Source organism: Chaetodon trifascialis, chromosome 9 (genome assembly GCF_039877785.1).
Source record: "Chaetodon trifascialis isolate fChaTrf1 chromosome 9, fChaTrf1.hap1, whole genome shotgun sequence".
Taxonomy (NCBI): Eukaryota; Metazoa; Chordata; class Actinopteri; order Chaetodontiformes; family Chaetodontidae; genus Chaetodon; species Chaetodon trifascialis.
The window spans coordinates 29,844,326-29,861,059 of record NC_092064.1 but is presented as its reverse complement, the minus strand read 5'-3'; the positions used below and the strand labels follow the sequence as shown (position 1 = coordinate 29,861,059).

Sequence of the window (16,734 nt, the reverse complement as noted above, 5' to 3'; positions counted from 1 at the left end):
CACACTGCGTTGTGTGTGATGTGGGTTGGGGGTAGAGGTTGGTGGTCCAACGCCCTGGTCTTCCTGTCCACGTCATGGTGGACAGCCATTTAAAGGTGGTGTAAACCAGCTCAGACTATGGAGACCAGATTTCAGTGTTTATTGAACAGGCGTAGACACAAACGAGGCCTTCCGGCTTCAGTCGCATTCCTTCAGTGCAGTAACTCCTCCAGCCTTTCACCATGATGTCATCGGCATATTTAAGGGGATAATGAATGCTCTTTATTATAATGAGGTATTTTTAGATTGGTTCTGGTTCTGTTTGACAAACCTTAAGCCCTCAGGTGTGCTGGACCCTGAACAGACCTTTAAAGGGCCTTAGTGTTTTTTTATTAAGGTGGTAACTGAGGGATAGCTTGAACGATTTTAGGGGTGTTTTAACCATTAAAAAACACGATGAAGCCAGTTATTAGAAGCCAGTACTGATTTATTAAGTGGATCTGAATTCAGACTCAACCCATAAAATTTACCTGAACCTGAGCCTGAGGTGAAAACTTAAGGTCATTTCAAGGTATTCAGAGTGACCTTTAAAGGGATTCAAGGACCTTCAAAACAAACAAGACATGACATTTAAATGAAGACGTCGTCTGTTTGGACGCACAGACTTGAGACGGATGAAAAGTGTCTCCATGTTTTCATGTCTGCTGTCACTTTCTACGCTGACGATCCGCTGCCGTCCTCATCGCCTTCACGCGTTTGTCCATCTGCGAGCCGACAGCTGAACTGATCTCTGAAGGCGTCCAGCAGGTGAGGGACGACGTCCTCCACGCCGACGTCTCTCTGCAGCTCGGCGCTCAGCGACGTCACTCCTTTGCCTTCGATACCACACGGCACGATGTGGCTGAACCACGACAGGTCGGTGTTGCAGTTCAGAGCCAAGCCGTGAGACGTGACGTAGCGTCCACAGTGGATCCCTGGAAAGACACGACATTCAAGACTTTTCAAGGAAACAGCCTTGAAACAGGGATCAGGTGTAAAAGCAGACCGACATCAACTGAATGAAGGAGATGAAGAACAGACGATCAGGAGACATTAAGACGTCCTCCCATTTCATGTCATTAAAACAGACTTTTATCAAACAGGACAGACAGCTGTGCTCACATTTTCTCGTTTTTACTGAGTGAGGGCAGAGAAGACGGAGCGTCACAGTTGGACTTTGGACAGACTGACAGATTTTGACCCTGAACTGGTCCCTCTGGACGTCTTCAGAACAGATCGGTCACAGTGTCTGATTAGTTCCTGATCGATCAATGGTCTGGCTGTCGGGTGGTCAGTTGGACACGTCGGTGTTCGCCGTCAGTTAAACTGTCGTGAGCTTGTTTTAAGATGATTTTGGTGCTTTTCACACGTTAATGTCGCCTGAGCGGAACTGTGTCGCTGCCTTTCTCTCTTCTGTCATCACTGCTGAGGACTTATTGGTGTGGTCTGAATAAACGGTTTCAGTTCCGTCTTCAGGTTCGGTGTCTGTTAACAAACCTAAACCAGGAGTTCAGGGAAAAACCCAAAACTGGTCCTGCAGCAGGCCCAGAGACAGAGAGGCTGAGCGCTCGTACCGATGGCACAGATCTTGTTGTCTCCGACCCAAACTCCGGTGTGAGGAGACGTGGATGCTTCGATGCCGAACCTGCTGCAGACGGAGATGATGGTCTTCTCCAGCTCGCAGACGTACCAACGAACGCTCTGAGGAACCACAGGCGATGTTAACACAGGACCGCTCACACTGAACCACATTCAAGTCAACAAGAAACCATTCAGACCTTCTTAAAACTGGTCAGGTTCAGCACCGGGTAGCAGACCAGCTGTCCCGGCCCGTGGAAGGTGATGAGTCCTCCACGGTTGGTGCGGTGCACCTCAGCCCCCAGCAGGCGGAGGCGGTCCAGAAGGGGGGCTGGGTAGGGTTTGTGTCGGATCCCGGTGGTGTAGACCGGCGGGTGCTGACACAACAGCAGAGCGTGAGCCGGACCGGACCGGTGCTGGTTCACGTAGACCTGCTGCAGCCGCAGAGCCTCCTGGTAGGAGACCAAGCCCAGACGGACCACCTCCACTACCGGCCTGCTGCCCTGCATCCAGGACTCGAACCAGAACCAGGACAGAATACACAAAGTTTGAGTTAACGCTGAGGCTCGTACATGTCCGCCACAGCTGTTACCTGAGTGTGCTGTCACAGAGCGGCGGAATAAAGACAGCAGAGCCCTTTGACCTCCTCTCAACAGCTCAGACTCCCTGAAGCTTCGCGGGTAAAATCTCCTCAGTTTCACCCGGTTCGACGTTTAATCTCTCTTACCTCTTTGAATCCACCGTTCAGCGCTCAGATCTCCTCCTCTACCCGCTCCGCTCGCTGTGCGCCGCCATTGTTGTTATTCGCGTCTTCTTCGACGGTGAAATCGGTCCATTTCCGTTTTTGCAGCACTCTGCTGCCACCTGCCCACCAGAAATAAAAACATTTTACAATAAAACTACAGTAAAACTAGGTTTTATCCCTTAGAAATATGTGTAATTAAATATGTATTGTATCTATGTTCACACTTAATTTGATCAGATGTGTATATTTATTTATGCCTTGATTTAATTTGTCTGTCACTGTTTGTTTTTCTCAACCAAAAATGCTGCGTTCAAGAGCAGTCGAGACCTCATCCTTAACAAAAAACAAAACAAAACAAAGCAAATGTAATGTGGTAGAAAACAGAATGAAAGAGAAGAAACTACTCTAACTCAACATAGCTATAATGCATAATGAATTCATGATTATTAATAATGATCTACTTTATAAACTGGTGCATGGAGACGATATAAAGCAAACAAGTACAGAATCAAAAATCTGTTTAGAAAACATCCAACAGTAACTGACGCTCACGCCCAGGTGTCGTGTGTCCGCAGGTAGACCTACCTGTAAATACACAGAGAGTTTTTGATGGCTGATCCTGTTACTGCTGTCAGTCCTCACCTACATTTCCGAAATTTCGACATTTCTAATTGTCCTGAATCATCCACGGTGACGTATGGTGTATGGGCGGGGCTGGAGGTCCGGCGCCGCCCTCTCGCGGGCCGCAGCCTGGACGACTTGGTTCGGCGGCGGCAGGGCGGGGTTTGTTTTGAGAGCGGACCGGAGAGAGAAGACTCACCAGGGAAGATGGCGACCGCAGGGTCCGCCGAACGGCCTGCCAGACCGGGCAGCGCTGCCGCTGGCAGGCACCGGTCCGGGTCCGGGCACGGAGTCGGGTCCGGGTTCAGCCCGCCGGAGAACGAGGCGAAGAAGTGCTCGGTGTGCGCGGAGGGGCAGCCCGGCGGCAGCCCGCCCTGCGGACACCTGGCCTGTCCGCTCTGCCTGGCCCAGAGACGGTCCGGCAGCGAAGAGCGGCTCCGGAGGAGCAGTGACTCCGAGAGGAGCAGCAGCAGGCCGGGCAGGAAGGACTGCGACAGCCGAAGAGGTCGGTGTGTTTACCGGGGAAAGTACAGCTCCCAATCCGCTGTGTCAGCACCACCGCGGGCTGTTTGTTTTACAGAGCAACGGCCAGAAAAGCAGAAAAGCAGAGTTTAAGTGTTCAGCTGAACTTTATTGTGAGTTTAAGTGTCGCAGCAGGAGGCCGGAGGAGGTGATGGAGGTGTGACAGGTAAAAGTGACTGAACTCAGATCAGTTTCCGTGAAGGCAGCACTGAAGTCTGTTTCCAATGGATGGAGTTTTGAACTGAAGTAGAAACTGACCTCCAGTCAGCTGAGTTAGCCCCAGACCAGAGAGACTGTCTGAAAACAGACCTCAGTGTTCGCTCCTCTGGTCTCTGATCTGTCTCCTTCATGGACAGGTAAACGGCTGCAGGTAGAAAACTGGGGTCTTTTCTGTGTTTTGGTCAGATTTTTAACACGGTCTGATGGAGGACTTGTCCAGACATGTACATGTGTAGGAGGAGCTGATTTACCACAGAGGTAGTACTAGTAGTACTAGAAATAGTACTTGTTCTTGTCTCCGTCATCATGTCTTTAAATGACTTCAGCTCCTGTAACAGTTTAATCAGATATGTACTTTTCTTATATTAAATAAACTTGAATAACATCTGAAATCTGCAGATTCTTCTTGTCTCTGGTTAGTTTCTCATGAGACAGTTTAAATCTGGTTTTAATGTGCCGTTTAACCCTTTAACGTCTCGTCTTTAACCTCTCTGAGTGTTTTAGGACTGACAGTTTTTGATGAAGCGCTTTGATTTTCCAGGTGTTTAATTCACCGATTGAACCAGAAGAAGACTTCATTGTCTTTGTCTCTCAGCTTTCACCTCCTCCTCAGTTGACTTTACAGAAGACGTTTCATGACATGCGTCAGAGTTGCTGATTCATCTTCATTCATTATTGGCTGAGTTTTAAGGACGTATTGGACTGAACTGGACTCCTGAGTTTCAGTTTCCGTCTCGTGCTGTTGTGTTCGGGTGAAGTCATTCGCTCTTTTTGTCTCCTCAGAGTTCTTCGTCTCTCCTGCTCTCATCACAAAATGTTCAGACGCTTTGTCGGCACCGAGCGGGAAGCACAAGGTGAGTTACTACTGTCAGTGAAGGCAGCATGAAGCCTCTGTTCAGTCTGTGGGGTCTTCAGACTGAATCCGGTTCATGACTGATTGTCTGTTGTGTTTCAGTTGCTGCTGTTTGAGGACAGAGAGGATGCGAAGAGGAGGAACACTCTGACCTGTAAAGACGAAACGGTCCGGCGCGATGAAGAGCCTGTAAGTCCTGGCGGTTTGAAAGGACTCAGCTGCCAGTTTACGTCCAGCTCAGTGTTACACCTTGGGTCTCTGCAGCGTCGGATGGGTCTTAAAGTTGCTGTTTTTCTCAGGGGGTCCTGTCCGACTCGGAGAACGAGGAGCCGATCAGCAGGAGGATCAGAAACATCTCGGCCTTCATCAGGAAAACCAAAAACTGTGCAGCCTTCACTGGGTGAGCGGAACGAGTCCGTCTTCGTCACCGGCCTTGTTATTATGACAACGGAGAGCCTGTCAGACCAGCTCGGGGGCACAGGAGCTCATCTGGCTGACGGTAGTTTCAGAGCTGAATCCGTGTGACCTCTGACCTTTGTTTGTTTCCTCAGCGGCTCTCAGAGGAGTCAGAGTTGCACTGACCCTGTGGAGGACGGAGGAGGGAAGCCGAAGGTCGTCCCCCAGCCGGCGCTGATGGACAGAGTACGTCACACCACCTGTGAAGCTGAAGCGGAGAGTATAAGATAGGACAAGCTGGTCCTCAGGTCGTCCTCTGAGGCTCATGGAGCGCAGGTCGTTGACGGTTTTATGAGGACAGTTTTTCACCTGCAGCCAGAAAGATATTCAGGAGGTTCTTAAAGCTTTAGGCGTGTGGCTGACTGTGACCAAGCGGCATTATTACATCGTCATCATCAAAATTAAGTTAGATCCCACGGGTTAGGGTAGGGTTAGGGTTAGGGTGACTGTGTAGGACGTCTGCGTACCTGAGACATTTTATGTCCACGTAGACACTACAACACGCGACACGAGACACCTGCACACGTGAGGCGTCCTGAATCATCCACGGTGACGTGCAGCGTCAAGCAGAACTGCTCACGTCTGGCTGCTCGTTCGTCCTCACGCCGTTTAAGGAGGGAGACATCTCGTCAGGTTCGTTTCAGGTGTCTGACCGTTGTCAAACCTCTTGTGATTGGACAGTTTTGCTTGTCACTGTTGAAGGACAGGTTCACCTGTTTCCAGGTGAGCGTTAAACCATTCAGGTGTCAGTGCGATTGCTCTGTTGTTGCATTGGCGTGTTTGAGCGTGTCGTGCCTTTAGTTTAAGGCCAGTACTGATCGGCTGACGCTGTCCCGTCGGTGCAGAGCAGCAGTTAAACTAGGGCTGGTTATTGTTAAGAACCTCACGATGCGATTCGATTCGATTCGATTCGATATTGATTTAAATTCTTCAATATCGATTCAGTAAGAAGTAGAAATACACAAATAATTAAGAGTACCTGTTGGCAGTTTTTAAATATTTATTTTCATGTTTCAACACGTGGTATGTTACTTCACATCTTTGGGAAATAAAACATCTGAAAATAAAACATTAGCAGCACCATAATAGCTCACTTGTGCATATATAGAACAAAAGTAAAAAAAACATGACAGTTCTGTATCAAAAGCACAGTGCATATGTAAACTGTCGTACGTCTTATATACCTCAACAACATTTCTTTGAACAATAACCTCTGAGCCATGTCCCTTCGTTTCTGGTCACATACTGAGTGTGCACACGTACGGCCGCGGACTCTGTTATGTTCTGAGCGCGGCAGAGCTTGGCGGTAGTTTGCAGACAAAGGCTTTGTCGAGCTGCGTCTGTTTTGAATCCACAGGTTTAGCTGCGGGTTGTTGCAGAGCATCTGTATGGTGTCGGGTTAAGTGATTCCGTAAGTTTGTTGTGTTACTGTTGTACTTTAATTCTGCCTGGCACAACTTTCACACCACCCTACTTTTGTCTATTTCTTGTGTTCCGGATTTACACGAGAATCCAAAATGAGTCCAAACGTCGAATCTTAAAGATTTGCTTACCTTCGTCGCCATTTTGTTGTTGTTTGGTCGCGTGCAGCCTCCGTCCTTAAAATGTGAATCACACGAAGATGTTGCGCACAGCGCCCCCACTGGCCAGGAGGTGAATCGATTCAGAGGGTTTGCTTAATCAATTTTAAATTTGGGGGCCTATAATTACAATGCATCGATTTTTCTATATTTTTACCCACCCCTAAGTTAAACTGCTGTCAGCTGGAGGTTCGCGAGGCCTCGATGCATCAAACATTCAAACAGTTGAACCTGCTCGTTTGGATCGGAGGCTCCTCAGGATTGAGTCTGCGGTGTTTTTAGTTTCATGCGTGTGCTGCTCGTTCCATTCGTCTAAAATGTGTCTGAACAGCTTACAGACTTCAGGCTTCTCTCAAACCTCATTTCTGTCTTCTTGTTGCTCAGGTTGGGATCAGTCACAGCTACACAGCAGGAATCCTCCTCGCTTCTGAGAACAGTCGCTCCGTCTCGGCTCCCATCACCGCCCCCGACCGGAGGCTCACCTGGCGAGCCGTCGTCTCGTCATCGTCGTCATCAACTCCTCTGGGCCTTCCTCCTCCCAGACCCGAGCGCTCGATCAGCCCCGAAAGCAACGACAGCATCTCCGAAGAACTCAACCACTTCAAGCCCATCGTCTGCTCCCCGTGCACGCCGCCCAAACGGCTACCGGACGGGCGTCTGATGGAGCCCACCATAGTGAAGTCCACGCCCAGGAATCTGACCCGCGGCCTGCAGAAGGCCACCACCTACGAGGCCAGTCCTGCCGTCCTGCAGAAGTGGAGGCAGATCGAACTCGATCGCCAGAGCCTCAAAGTGAACTCCAAAGCGACGCTGACGAGCCCCGTCAACGAGCTCCACAGCAAGGCTGGCGGGTGTGAGGACGGCGGCGGGGGCGCTGCAAAGACTCGCCAGTCCCCGGTGGGACGGGATGGAGAAGGAGTGATGGCCGTCAACAAGAGGAGGCTGCTTTTCGACCCTCCGGCCACAGACACCGACCCCCTCCAGAAACAGTCTGTAAAGATCCGGGTCCCTGCGATCCGCTACAGCAGCGAGGCGACTTTCCGAGGAAGTTCAGACTTTGAGTCGGCAGTCGGCGCTCCCGAATCCTGCAGCGGAGGAGCATTTTTCAGTCGAAAGCAGTCGTTCTCACCCTACACTAAGAACTCCGGTTTCCAGTCGTGTAAATTAGTGCCAAAGGACTCGCAGAGTCCAAGGAAGGAGTCCGACAGTAGCCTCCACAACCAGTCTACCTCAAGGAGGGGCAAGAAGAGGGACCAGAAGACCAAACACCTAGACTCAGAGCGGGACTCAGACCTGAAGAGGAGCCGGTCGGTCGGCCAGGAGGCCTTTGACGAGCGGTACATCCGTCAGATCCAGCAGGAGCGTCAGGACCGAGCGCTCGCCCTCAAGCTGCAGAGACAGTTCGACTTAGAGAACCAGACCGTCAACCGCAGGAGGAGCCCTGACACCTACTTCCTGCGGTCCTGGATGTCCAATCAGAACCGCAGGAGGCGTGGCCTGAGGAGATCCAGACGAATCAACAAGAAGCACTAGAGAGGAGTCGCTTGCTGACTCAGCACAAAGATGGACAGGTAGAGGTTCATATATGCAAAGCGAGGACAGGTGAAGGATCGGTGAATGTTTCACGACCGTCGGCTCGACAGCAAACTCCAAACATGGCGTCAGTAAAGAGCTGTTGAGGAAAAGGTCAGAAATCCTGAAACTGAACATTTCTTCCAAACATTGTCTGATTTTCACGTCTTTTCACCAGCAAATCACCAAAACTGACCGAAAGAATCAGCTGCAGCCTGAAAGCTGAGCAGTCCAGCAGGATTCACCGTGGACATTTAAAGGATGGAACGACGAGTTGACCAATCAAACAAGCCATAAATCGACACCAATAGAGACAAAACTTGGCTGGCACCATTCATGGGGGTGAAGCAGATGGAGGCCTGTGATTGGTTCGCTCTTGACCGTCATCAGACCCAGAAAGCAGTTCTCCTGCTGTCACACTTCCTGGTCTGTGTGTCGCTTTCAGTCGCTGATATGATCTAAAAGAATAAAGCTCTTAAAAGTAGATTTTGACAGTGGGACATTTTAAAGCAGCCTTCATCATTTCTTCATCCTGATGGTCAAACTGGTGATGGTTTGTTTTATTCGGCTCAAAAAACTTAAAAACAACTTAAAAACCAGTTTCCAGGGTCGTTACTGCTGAAATGGTCTCAGAGTTGGCCTGCGCCAGTGATGCGCACACACGCACGCGTGTGCGCACACACACGCACACACACACACTAGAAGACTAGAAGTCCAGCTGTGGGCTGAGGCAGCACCGGCGGACTGATGCAGGTCTAGACAAACCCGGAGTCCTGCTTCTTCACCAGTGCTTCATGTGTCTCCTCCAGTATCTGCTCCCACTGGACTTACTGGTCCACCTCTGCACCTGCAGTCTTCCAGTCTGAGCCTTGTCAGGCCTTGTGGATGGCCTTAGGATCATGGGTACTGTAGTCTTTAGAGCTGTCCCACAGACCAGAAGAGACCTGGATCAGGAGACTCTGTGGTCCGCCTTGTGATTGGATGAGTTTTATTGGTGTTTAAAAAGCTTTCAGTACGGAAGCCCAGTGGGACGAGTCAGTGTTGGACCTTTTTAAAGTTTCACGTCAGAAGTCGTGTTCTCGTGGTTGTCCAGGTTCAGAGTTCTGGATCAGGACCTCCAGGGTTCAGCAGATTCATAAATGATCAAACTGTTAAAAACTGTCAGTGGAGGTGAAGGCAGAAGAAAAATGAACAGGTGCAAATAAAAAAAAGCAATAAAATAAGTAAAAGTAACAGCATTTGAAGTCCTGTGTCAGTAAAAGTACACAGATGTTACTGATGGACTTCTGCGACCTTCTTGTCACACTAGAAGGTGTTTCACTGAAATCAGTTTTTCTCGGCTTCACATTGAAATCGCTGGCTGTGAAGTTTTCATGTGTAAACTCACTGCAGGTGTCTTCAAGGTGACGGGTTTCCCTCTGATCTGTGTGTGAAGTGTCAGATCGATCACTGAACTCATCTCCATGTGAACCCGACTTCGACGGAAACTCCTGCTTTTCATTCCTCTGTCTCTTGGATTTCCTTCATGTTTCACTTTTGGTTGTTTCTGTTGGATCATGTGATCAGCTGATGTTGGTGTGTTATTGACAGAGCTTCTCCTCAGAGACTCTGAAGGGCTTTTCATCCTTCAGCCGATGCAGTGTGGGGGGGTCGGGCCTTTAATGCTGAGTGCCAAATGATCAGAGACTGTGATGTGGAGAGTTTGTGGTTCAGCGTGTCAGCGGCTGATCTGTGGCTGCTGACATCAAGCAAACCTAAAAGAGCTGCGACGCCTCAACCAGCCTTCTGTCTTCTGTTTGTCTCCGTGCACCTCGGGAGATCCTTCAGCTTTCGTTCTGTTCTGATGCTCAGAGGCTTTGGAGCTCAGGAGCTCAGAAGCTCTGAAGTTTTGAAGCTCTGCAGCTTTGGAGCTCTGAAGCTCTGAAATTTTGGAGCTCTGGAGCTCTGAAGCTCTGAAGCTTTAAAGCTCTGAAATTTTGAAGCTCTGCAGCTTTGGAGCTCTGAAGCTCTGAAGCTCTGAAATTTTGAAGCTCTGCAGCTTTGGAGCTCTGAAGCTCTGAAGCTCTGAAGCTTTGAAGCTTTGAAGCTCTGAAGTTTTGAAGCTCTGGAGCTCTGGAGCTCTGAAGCTCTGAAGTTTTGAAGCTCTGCAGCTTTGGAGCTCTGAAGCTCTGAAGCTCTGAAATTTTGGAGCTCTGAAGCTTTAAAGCTCTGAAATTTTGAAGCTCTGCAGCTTTGGAGCTCTGAAGTTCTGAAGCTTTGAAGCTTTGAAGCTCTGAAGTTTTGAAGCTCTGAGGCTCTGGAGCTCTGAAGTTTTGAAGCTCTGCAGCTCTGAAGCTCTGAAGTTTTGAAGCTCTGCAGCTCTGGAGTTCTGGAGCTCTGGAGCTCTGAAGCTCTGAAGCTTTAAAGCTCTGAAATTTTGAAGCTCTGCAGCTTTGGAGCTCTGAAGCTCTGAAGTTTTGAAGCTCTGGAGCTCTGGAGCTCTGAAGCTCTGAAGTTTTGAAGCTCTGCAGCTTTGGAGCTCTGAAGCTCTGAAATTTTGAAGCTCTGCAGCTTTGGAGCTCTGAAGTTCTGAAGCTTTGAAGCTCTGAAGTTTTGAAGCTCTGAGGCTCTGGAGCTCTGAAGCTCTGAAGTTTTGAAGCTCTGAAGTTTTGAAGCTCTGCAGCTCTGAAGCTCTGAAGTTTTGAAGCTCTGCAGCTCTGGAGTTCTGGAGCTCTGGAGCTCTGGAGCTCTGAAGCTCTGAAGCTTTAAAGCTCTGAAATTTTGAAGCTCTGCAGCTTTGGAGCTCTGAAGCTCTGAAGTTTTGAAGCTCTGAGGCTCTGGAGCTCTGAAGCTCTGAAGTTTTGAAGCTCTGAAGTTTTGAAGCTCTGAAGTTTTGAAGCTCTGATGTTTTGAAGCTCTGCAGCTCTGAAGTTTTGAAACTCTGCAGCTCTGAAGCTCTGGAGTTCTGGAGCTCTGGAGCTCTGGAGCTCTGAAATCTGCTATCAGATGTTTGTCTCGACCAGAAGAAACCAGAATGTTTTGTAGTGATGAATGTTAGGTCATCAGATCAATCAGTCAGATCGCTCTGACATCTGGGTAAACCAGTCAATTAATGAGCTCTACAGTTATATGTTGAAGTTTCTCGTTTTAACCTTCGTTAGCGTCTTCATGACGAGGCGGCTTTGAGCAGATTCTGGTGAAACCTCAGTGATAAAACAGAAATATGAGTCGAACGTGGAAATGACAACATGAGCTGCAGACATTAATCAATCGATCAGTCCATTGACAGGAAACTCAGCTTTGAAATGAGTCATTTCATTGATTTTTTTTTTAGCAGAACCGATGATGATGATGATGATGATGATGATGATGATGAAGACGTCCACTTGAAACTGAAACAGGTCGTGTTCTGATGTTTTACGGATCAAACAGTTAATAGATCAAATAATTGATCATGATATCATCAATAGTTGTTGAAACATATCAATAATAAACTAGAAGATTCTGTGAGTTCAACCTGAAGAGAATGTCATTAATCATTCATTTCAAATCCTACGCCAGTTAAAGTACACAAGTGATCAGCTTCCTGTCCCAAAGTACTGTAGTCTCATCTTCATGTAGTAAAAGTATCAGCAACAGAAAGGAAGGCGCGCGCTGCTGCCGCGGGCACGCGGACAACGTCAAACGTGGCTTGTCGTTTAAATATCGCTGAGAGCCAATCAGATGCGTCCAGGTCATAGGTTCCGTATCTAGCGGAAGAGAAGATGGCTGCTGCGAGGAACGGGAAGACGGGACTCCTGGAGAAAGTGAGATTTTGACTTTAATCTTTTCACTCAGCTGAAAGGAGAAACGCGGGCTTTTGTTTTCTTCTTCATGTCGGACTGAAGCAGCTCAGAGTTCAGCCGTCTGTGAGCCGGAAGCTTTGACTCACTACATCGCTATTAGCGAGCTAAGCTAACGTTAGCAGGCTAAACACATGTGCATTGAATGAAAGTTTAAGTGAAAACAAAGTTAACGAGGGGCCAAAGCTCCGTCTGTGTCTGCTGTGCACGTTAACCCGCTTGAGCTCAAACTGCAGCCGTTTGTTCAGCTTCCTGTTAGCAGCTGTTACAGACCGCTGGCTCCGTCCGCCGCACCAAACCTCACTCACAAAACAGCCGTTTCAGTGTCAGTTAGACTCACAGCAGTCAGACTGGCTGCAGGTGAAGAGGTGCTGGTAACGTGGGCTGTGTCCATAGACTCATGTCAGTGTTTTTACCTTTTAAATCAGCAAGTCGAAATCCACATTGTAAAAATGTTGTTTCGTGCTGTGTTTAACTTGATCAGAAAGAGCCATAGAAATGAAATGTTTGTACTAAATTTCCCGGTGTGGGATCAGTAAAGTCCTGTCTCTTCTTGTGTTTCAGTGGAGAATCGATGAGAAACCAGTGAAAATAGATAAATGGGACGGAGCTGCTGTGAAGAACTCTCTGGACGATGCTGCTAAGAAGGTCAGCTCTCATTCTTTAATTCTGAAAGGTCACTTTCATTCTTTTATTCTGAAAAGTATTTCAGTGCAACTGATTGATTGATTGTCGATCGATCTATATGTTTGATCACAGCGAGTCATCAAAGTTTTCGTCACGTCTGTCTCGTGCTGATCGTCACCTGCATGTCAGGCCACAAATGACATCAAGCTCCTGTTCTTGTGTTCTTGATGCACTTTCGACCTGATTGGCTCCTGTAGATTAACATGGACAAGCCATTGGCTAGCCTGCTGTTTGTGCAGGAAGCAGCTGATTGATGGGAACTCTAATGATCGTGTTTCTTCCTGGTCCTGCTGCGCCCCCTTCAGGTGCTCTTGGAGAAGTTCGGTTATGTGGAGAACTTCAGCCTGGTGGACGGCCGTCTGCTGATCTGCACCGTTTCCTGTCTCTTCGCCATGTTGGCTCTGGTCTGGGACTACCTGCACCCCTTCCCCGAGTCCAGACCGGTCCTGGCCTGCTGCGTCATCTCATATCCTTCAATGAGCAGAAGCAGGAAGTTCACCTGAGCTCACCTGGTGTGGTCTTACTGATCTTTCAGGGTCAGTCTGTGAGTGATGCTTTATGCTCTTTAACCTCCTCATCACGTACTTCATCATGATGGGCATCCTGACTCTCTACACCTCCTACAAAGAGAAGAACATCTTCCTGGTGGCCCTGCAGAAGGATCCAGCTGGGATGGATCCAGATCACACCTGGCAGCTCTCCTCCTCCCTCAAAAGGTCTGAACGCTTTCCCAGCATGCACTCTGATGTTGTTCCTGTTGCAGCTCGTACGATCTGCCGCTTGTTTCCTCCATCAATAACCGATCATTGATTGTTCTGTTGTTCAGATGTGATGTGGCGGTAGCAGCTGATGTGTCTGCTGACGCCGTCTGTTGTCTCTCAGGTTCGATGATCAGTACACCCTCCGAGTCTGTTTCACTGACGGGAAGACAAAGACCTGGAGGGAAGCCGAGTTCACCAAGTCCGTGTCGGTGTTCTTCGATGAGAACGGGACGCTGGTGATGGACCAGTTTGAGAAGTCTGTTTCTAAACTCCACGACACGCTCGCCACCGACAAGAAGACCAAATGATGGCGAGAGCGTTCGTTCTCACGCTCAACGCTGATTTCCTTCCTTCCACACGGCTCATTGGCTCGCTCGTATTTCTTCACATCGTCTTCCAGAGTGATGATTGGCTCACTGCGATGACACCATCTCATGGAATCATCTCCAGGCTGTGATGTCACATTGTGCTGCAGCTGCTATTGGCTGAGAGTTTGGTTGGTTTGTGTTGGTCCGCTCTCTTGTTTCTTTCCGGAGCTTTCGGCTTCTTCGCATCAGGTCTTCCTCAGTGGGTGGACTGTCCTTAGTTGTCGTGGAGACGGTGAAGTTGCTGTCTGTATGTGACACGTAGTGGACGCTGAGTCACATGACGACAAGCTGAAAGCTCTGGAAGAACCAGGTGAGCAGACTGGAGCCATCAGGGTGAAGGTGTCTTTGAGTTCAGCTCCTCATCCTCAGAAGACAACGATGGAGTTTCACCTGAATCCGTCTGCAGGTCAGCTGACAGACGCCGGCACGCCTCCGGTGCGTGATCCAGGCGTGATCCATGCGTGATCCATGCGTGATCCAGGCGTGATCCAGGCGTGATCCATGCGTGATCCATGCGTGATCCATGCGTGATCCATGCGTGATCCATGCGTGATCCAGGCGTGATCCAGGCGTGATCCATGTGTGATCCATGCGAGAAATGCAGTGAGACCAGTGAAGTGTCTGAAAGGAAGGAAATCAGCCGGCGGCTCCACTTTCAGCTGCGTAGATATCAAACCGCTTTCATCATCAACAGAAAAGTTCTTCAGGTTTTTCGGGAATCGAAGACAAAAACGCTTCTGTTCTGGAACTCGTTCGCTGTTGTCTAACGGTTTTATTTTATTTGGTTTTCACAGTTTATCATCGTCGTTTTTGTTTGCGTATTTGTGAAACATCGCTCCACAGTTTTGAGTGAAAACTCCTCAGCAGAACCCTGCTTCACTTCCTGTGTATGTGTGACATCACGGCTGAGTGAACGTGGAGGTCCGGCAGGACTTCCTCTCGCTGCTTTGCTGCCTTCAGACTCGGCTGCCGTCAGTTTGATGACCTTGATTGTCGAGCAGCTCGCAGGGTCGCCTTCAGCTTCTGATTGGCTGCTTGATAAGTATTAACTCTGATTTCTTCACCAACCTGTCGAGCAGATGGTGTTGGTGCAGGAGGAGGCTTGTGTTGTTGTCAGTGTTTCTGTGTGAAGTTCAGGTTCAGAGTTCCTGTTGAAGGTTTCTAAAAAGCCAAAGTGAGGCGTCGTGTCGTGATTGGCTCTTTTGTCCATCCGGCCTCGAGACGTGACCTTTCACCAATCACAACGCCACACGTCACTTGTGGGAGGAGCTGTGTCTGGGGGCAAATACACCTGTGACGGTCACACAGGTGAGAAGCAGCAGCTGCAGAATGAGATCAGAGCAGCAGGTGAATCGAACCTTTTGGGTCCAGCTTCGTGTTTCTAGGCCGATTCTTTCACTTTTCGCATTTTTACATCTGACAGGCTAGAATCAGACACATTAGCATCGTTAGCATTTGTCAGTGGAGCCAAGAGGCCTGCGGATGCTAAAGATGCTAAAGATGGACGTCAGTGCGGAGGCGTTACAACAGGAAGTGGACTGAATGTTGACCAAACGTTTCATTTGAATGTTTTTGTTTCCAGCCTTAATCTCTCTCTTGGTTTGTGAAGATATTAAAGATGGACATTGTTACAGAAAGTCTTCTGAAGTCCTCCCTTTTTAATGTTTCTTCTTCTTTTCTGCTTTATGAACGATGAACATCTTCAGTCTGCTCTTGTTCTGCAGTACCACGGTTCAGCCACCAGGCAGAGCTGTTGTCCTGCTGCTCAGTGTTCACGACGTTCACGCTCTGAATTTATTCTTTATTTACCATCAGTGTCTCATGATGAACGATCAGTCAGAGACACAAACTTCAGTGTCACAAATACACAAAGACACCAAAATGTCCACAGCAGCAAAGGTCCTGAAGACGTCTCCAGACAGAAGAAGTTTGTGGTTTGATGGTCAGCGTTTGCTCGAGCTGCATCAGAGCAGCAGTTTAGACTTCAGTTTAAAGCTCCAGAGTCAAACCTGACCATTGTCTCTCATGGACATCAGGAGGTGGACACACTGAAGGATGAGATGTCCTTCATGTTCCTCCTTCAGCCGAACCAACTCTTTAAAACCTCTGATCAGCTGCGTCCCACAGAGCTGAAAACAGGACAGGACAGGTGGTCTTTTTTGTCTTTTTGATGTCATTTCATTATTTCTCAACTTTAAATAAAGCTGTCTTGTTCTCAGTTGGAGCAGCTGTTCTGTTAAAGTTTCAAAGTATTAATACTTCGATTCTTGTACTGCAGTACTTAAAGTACTCAGTGACTGCATCCCTGAGAAGGAGCACTGGCTCACCAAGCAGCTCAGGACAGGACCAGACCACCACTGAGTCCAGGTCCAGGACCCCTCATGTCTTTATGTCTCTGTTCTTCATCATCCTCATCCTCAGGTGAAGGTCGAGACTTCTGGAGCTTGTACTCATGTACTGCACAGTTCTTCTACTGTAAATATTTCAGTGAACACTTCTAATACTTCACCGATGATGCTGTTGAAGGACATTCTGAACGCAGGACTAGTATTTACACTGTGTATAATTACTGCTGTTACTGCAGTAATGAGTAGTTCAGCGTCTTCTGGTGCTGATCGAGGATCAGATTTATAGTGTCGGTTCAGTGAAAACGTCACATTTGTTTTGTACTTTGACATAAATAAAGGTGATGTTAATTCTCCAAATGTTAATGATGTTAATTATATTAATTTATTCATGAATTAATTCAGACTCAGAGAAGATTCTTGATTATCATTAACTGCACATTAAATGACCAAACATCCAAAACAAAACCTGCTCAAAGCAGCTTTACAGGATGACACTTCCACCAATCAAATGCTGGGGGTGGGCTCAGCAGGTGGCAGGGGCGGGGCCAGTCACCATCACACGGGCTGCAGAGCGTCAGTGAGCAG

The 16,734-nt window shown here is 48.5% G+C and overlaps 3 protein-coding genes across 4 annotated transcripts in view; 2 read left to right on the top strand and 1 right to left on the bottom strand.

Annotated features, from left to right (window-relative positions):
• Positions 1-125: 125 nt before the first annotated feature.
• Positions 126-2,425, bottom strand: lipt2 (lipoyl(octanoyl) transferase 2). The gene is made up of 4 exons (XM_070970740.1): positions 2,324-2,425; positions 1,797-2,111; positions 1,593-1,719; positions 126-953 (listed from the first exon to the last, which is right to left on the bottom strand). The coding sequence occupies exons 2-4, from the start codon at positions 2,103-2,105 to the stop codon at positions 694-696; spliced, it is 696 nt and encodes a 231-aa protein (XP_070826841.1). The 5' UTR covers positions 2,106-2,111; positions 2,324-2,425; the 3' UTR covers positions 126-693.
• Positions 2,426-3,077: 652 nt separating this feature from the next.
• rnf169 (ring finger protein 169) lies at positions 3,078-9,939 on the top strand. Its single transcript, XM_070969634.1, has 6 exons — positions 3,078-3,467; positions 4,487-4,557; positions 4,659-4,745; positions 4,856-4,956; positions 5,108-5,198; positions 6,977-9,939. The coding sequence occupies exons 1-6, from the start codon at positions 3,170-3,172 to the stop codon at positions 8,123-8,125; spliced, it is 1,797 nt and encodes a 598-aa protein (XP_070825735.1). The 5' UTR covers positions 3,078-3,169; the 3' UTR covers positions 8,126-9,939.
• A 1,931-nt stretch (positions 9,940-11,870) lies between these two features.
• Positions 11,871-16,734, top strand: part of spcs2 (signal peptidase complex subunit 2) — a 308,748-nt gene continuing 303,884 nt past the window's right edge. Inside the window, exons 1-5 of one of the 2 annotated variants that reach the window (XR_011602473.1) lie at positions 11,871-11,949; positions 12,550-12,633; positions 12,978-13,138; positions 13,254-13,388; positions 13,555-15,569. Coding sequence is in view for 1 of the 2 variants with exons in the window: in XM_070970504.1 (XP_070826605.1) it covers positions 11,908-11,949; positions 12,550-12,633; positions 12,978-13,138; positions 13,254-13,388; positions 13,555-13,741 (609 nt within the window). In the remaining variant the exon portion in view is untranslated. Of the gene's footprint in view, positions 11,950-12,549; positions 12,634-12,977; positions 13,139-13,253; positions 13,389-13,554; positions 16,511-16,734 lie in introns of those variants that run through there. The other variant, XM_070970504.1, reaches the window with a different exon arrangement.

Bases quoted from the DNA above. Each gene is read 5' to 3' on its own strand.
- rnf169 (XM_070969634.1), top strand. From the start codon at position 3,170: ATGGCGACCGCAGGGTCCGCCGAACGGCCTGCCAGACCGGGCAGCGCT. The intron at 4,558-4,658 runs GTGAGTTACTAC...GTTGTGTTTCAG, and splicing joins CACCGAGCGGGAAGCACAAG to TTGCTGCTGTTTGAGGACAG. The intron at 5,199-6,976 runs GTACGTCACACC...CTTGTTGCTCAG, and splicing joins AGCCGGCGCTGATGGACAGA to GTTGGGATCAGTCACAGCTA.
- lipt2 (XM_070970740.1), bottom strand. From the start codon at position 2,105: ATGCAGGGCAGCAGGCCGGTAGTGGAGGTGGTCCGTCTGGGCTTGGTC. The intron at 1,720-1,796 runs GTCTGAATGGTT...GTGGTTCCTCAG, and splicing joins ACCTGACCAGTTTTAAGAAG to AGCGTTCGTTGGTACGTCTG. The intron at 954-1,592 runs GTACGAGCGCTC...GTGTCTTTCCAG, and splicing joins CAACAAGATCTGTGCCATCG to GGATCCACTGTGGACGCTAC.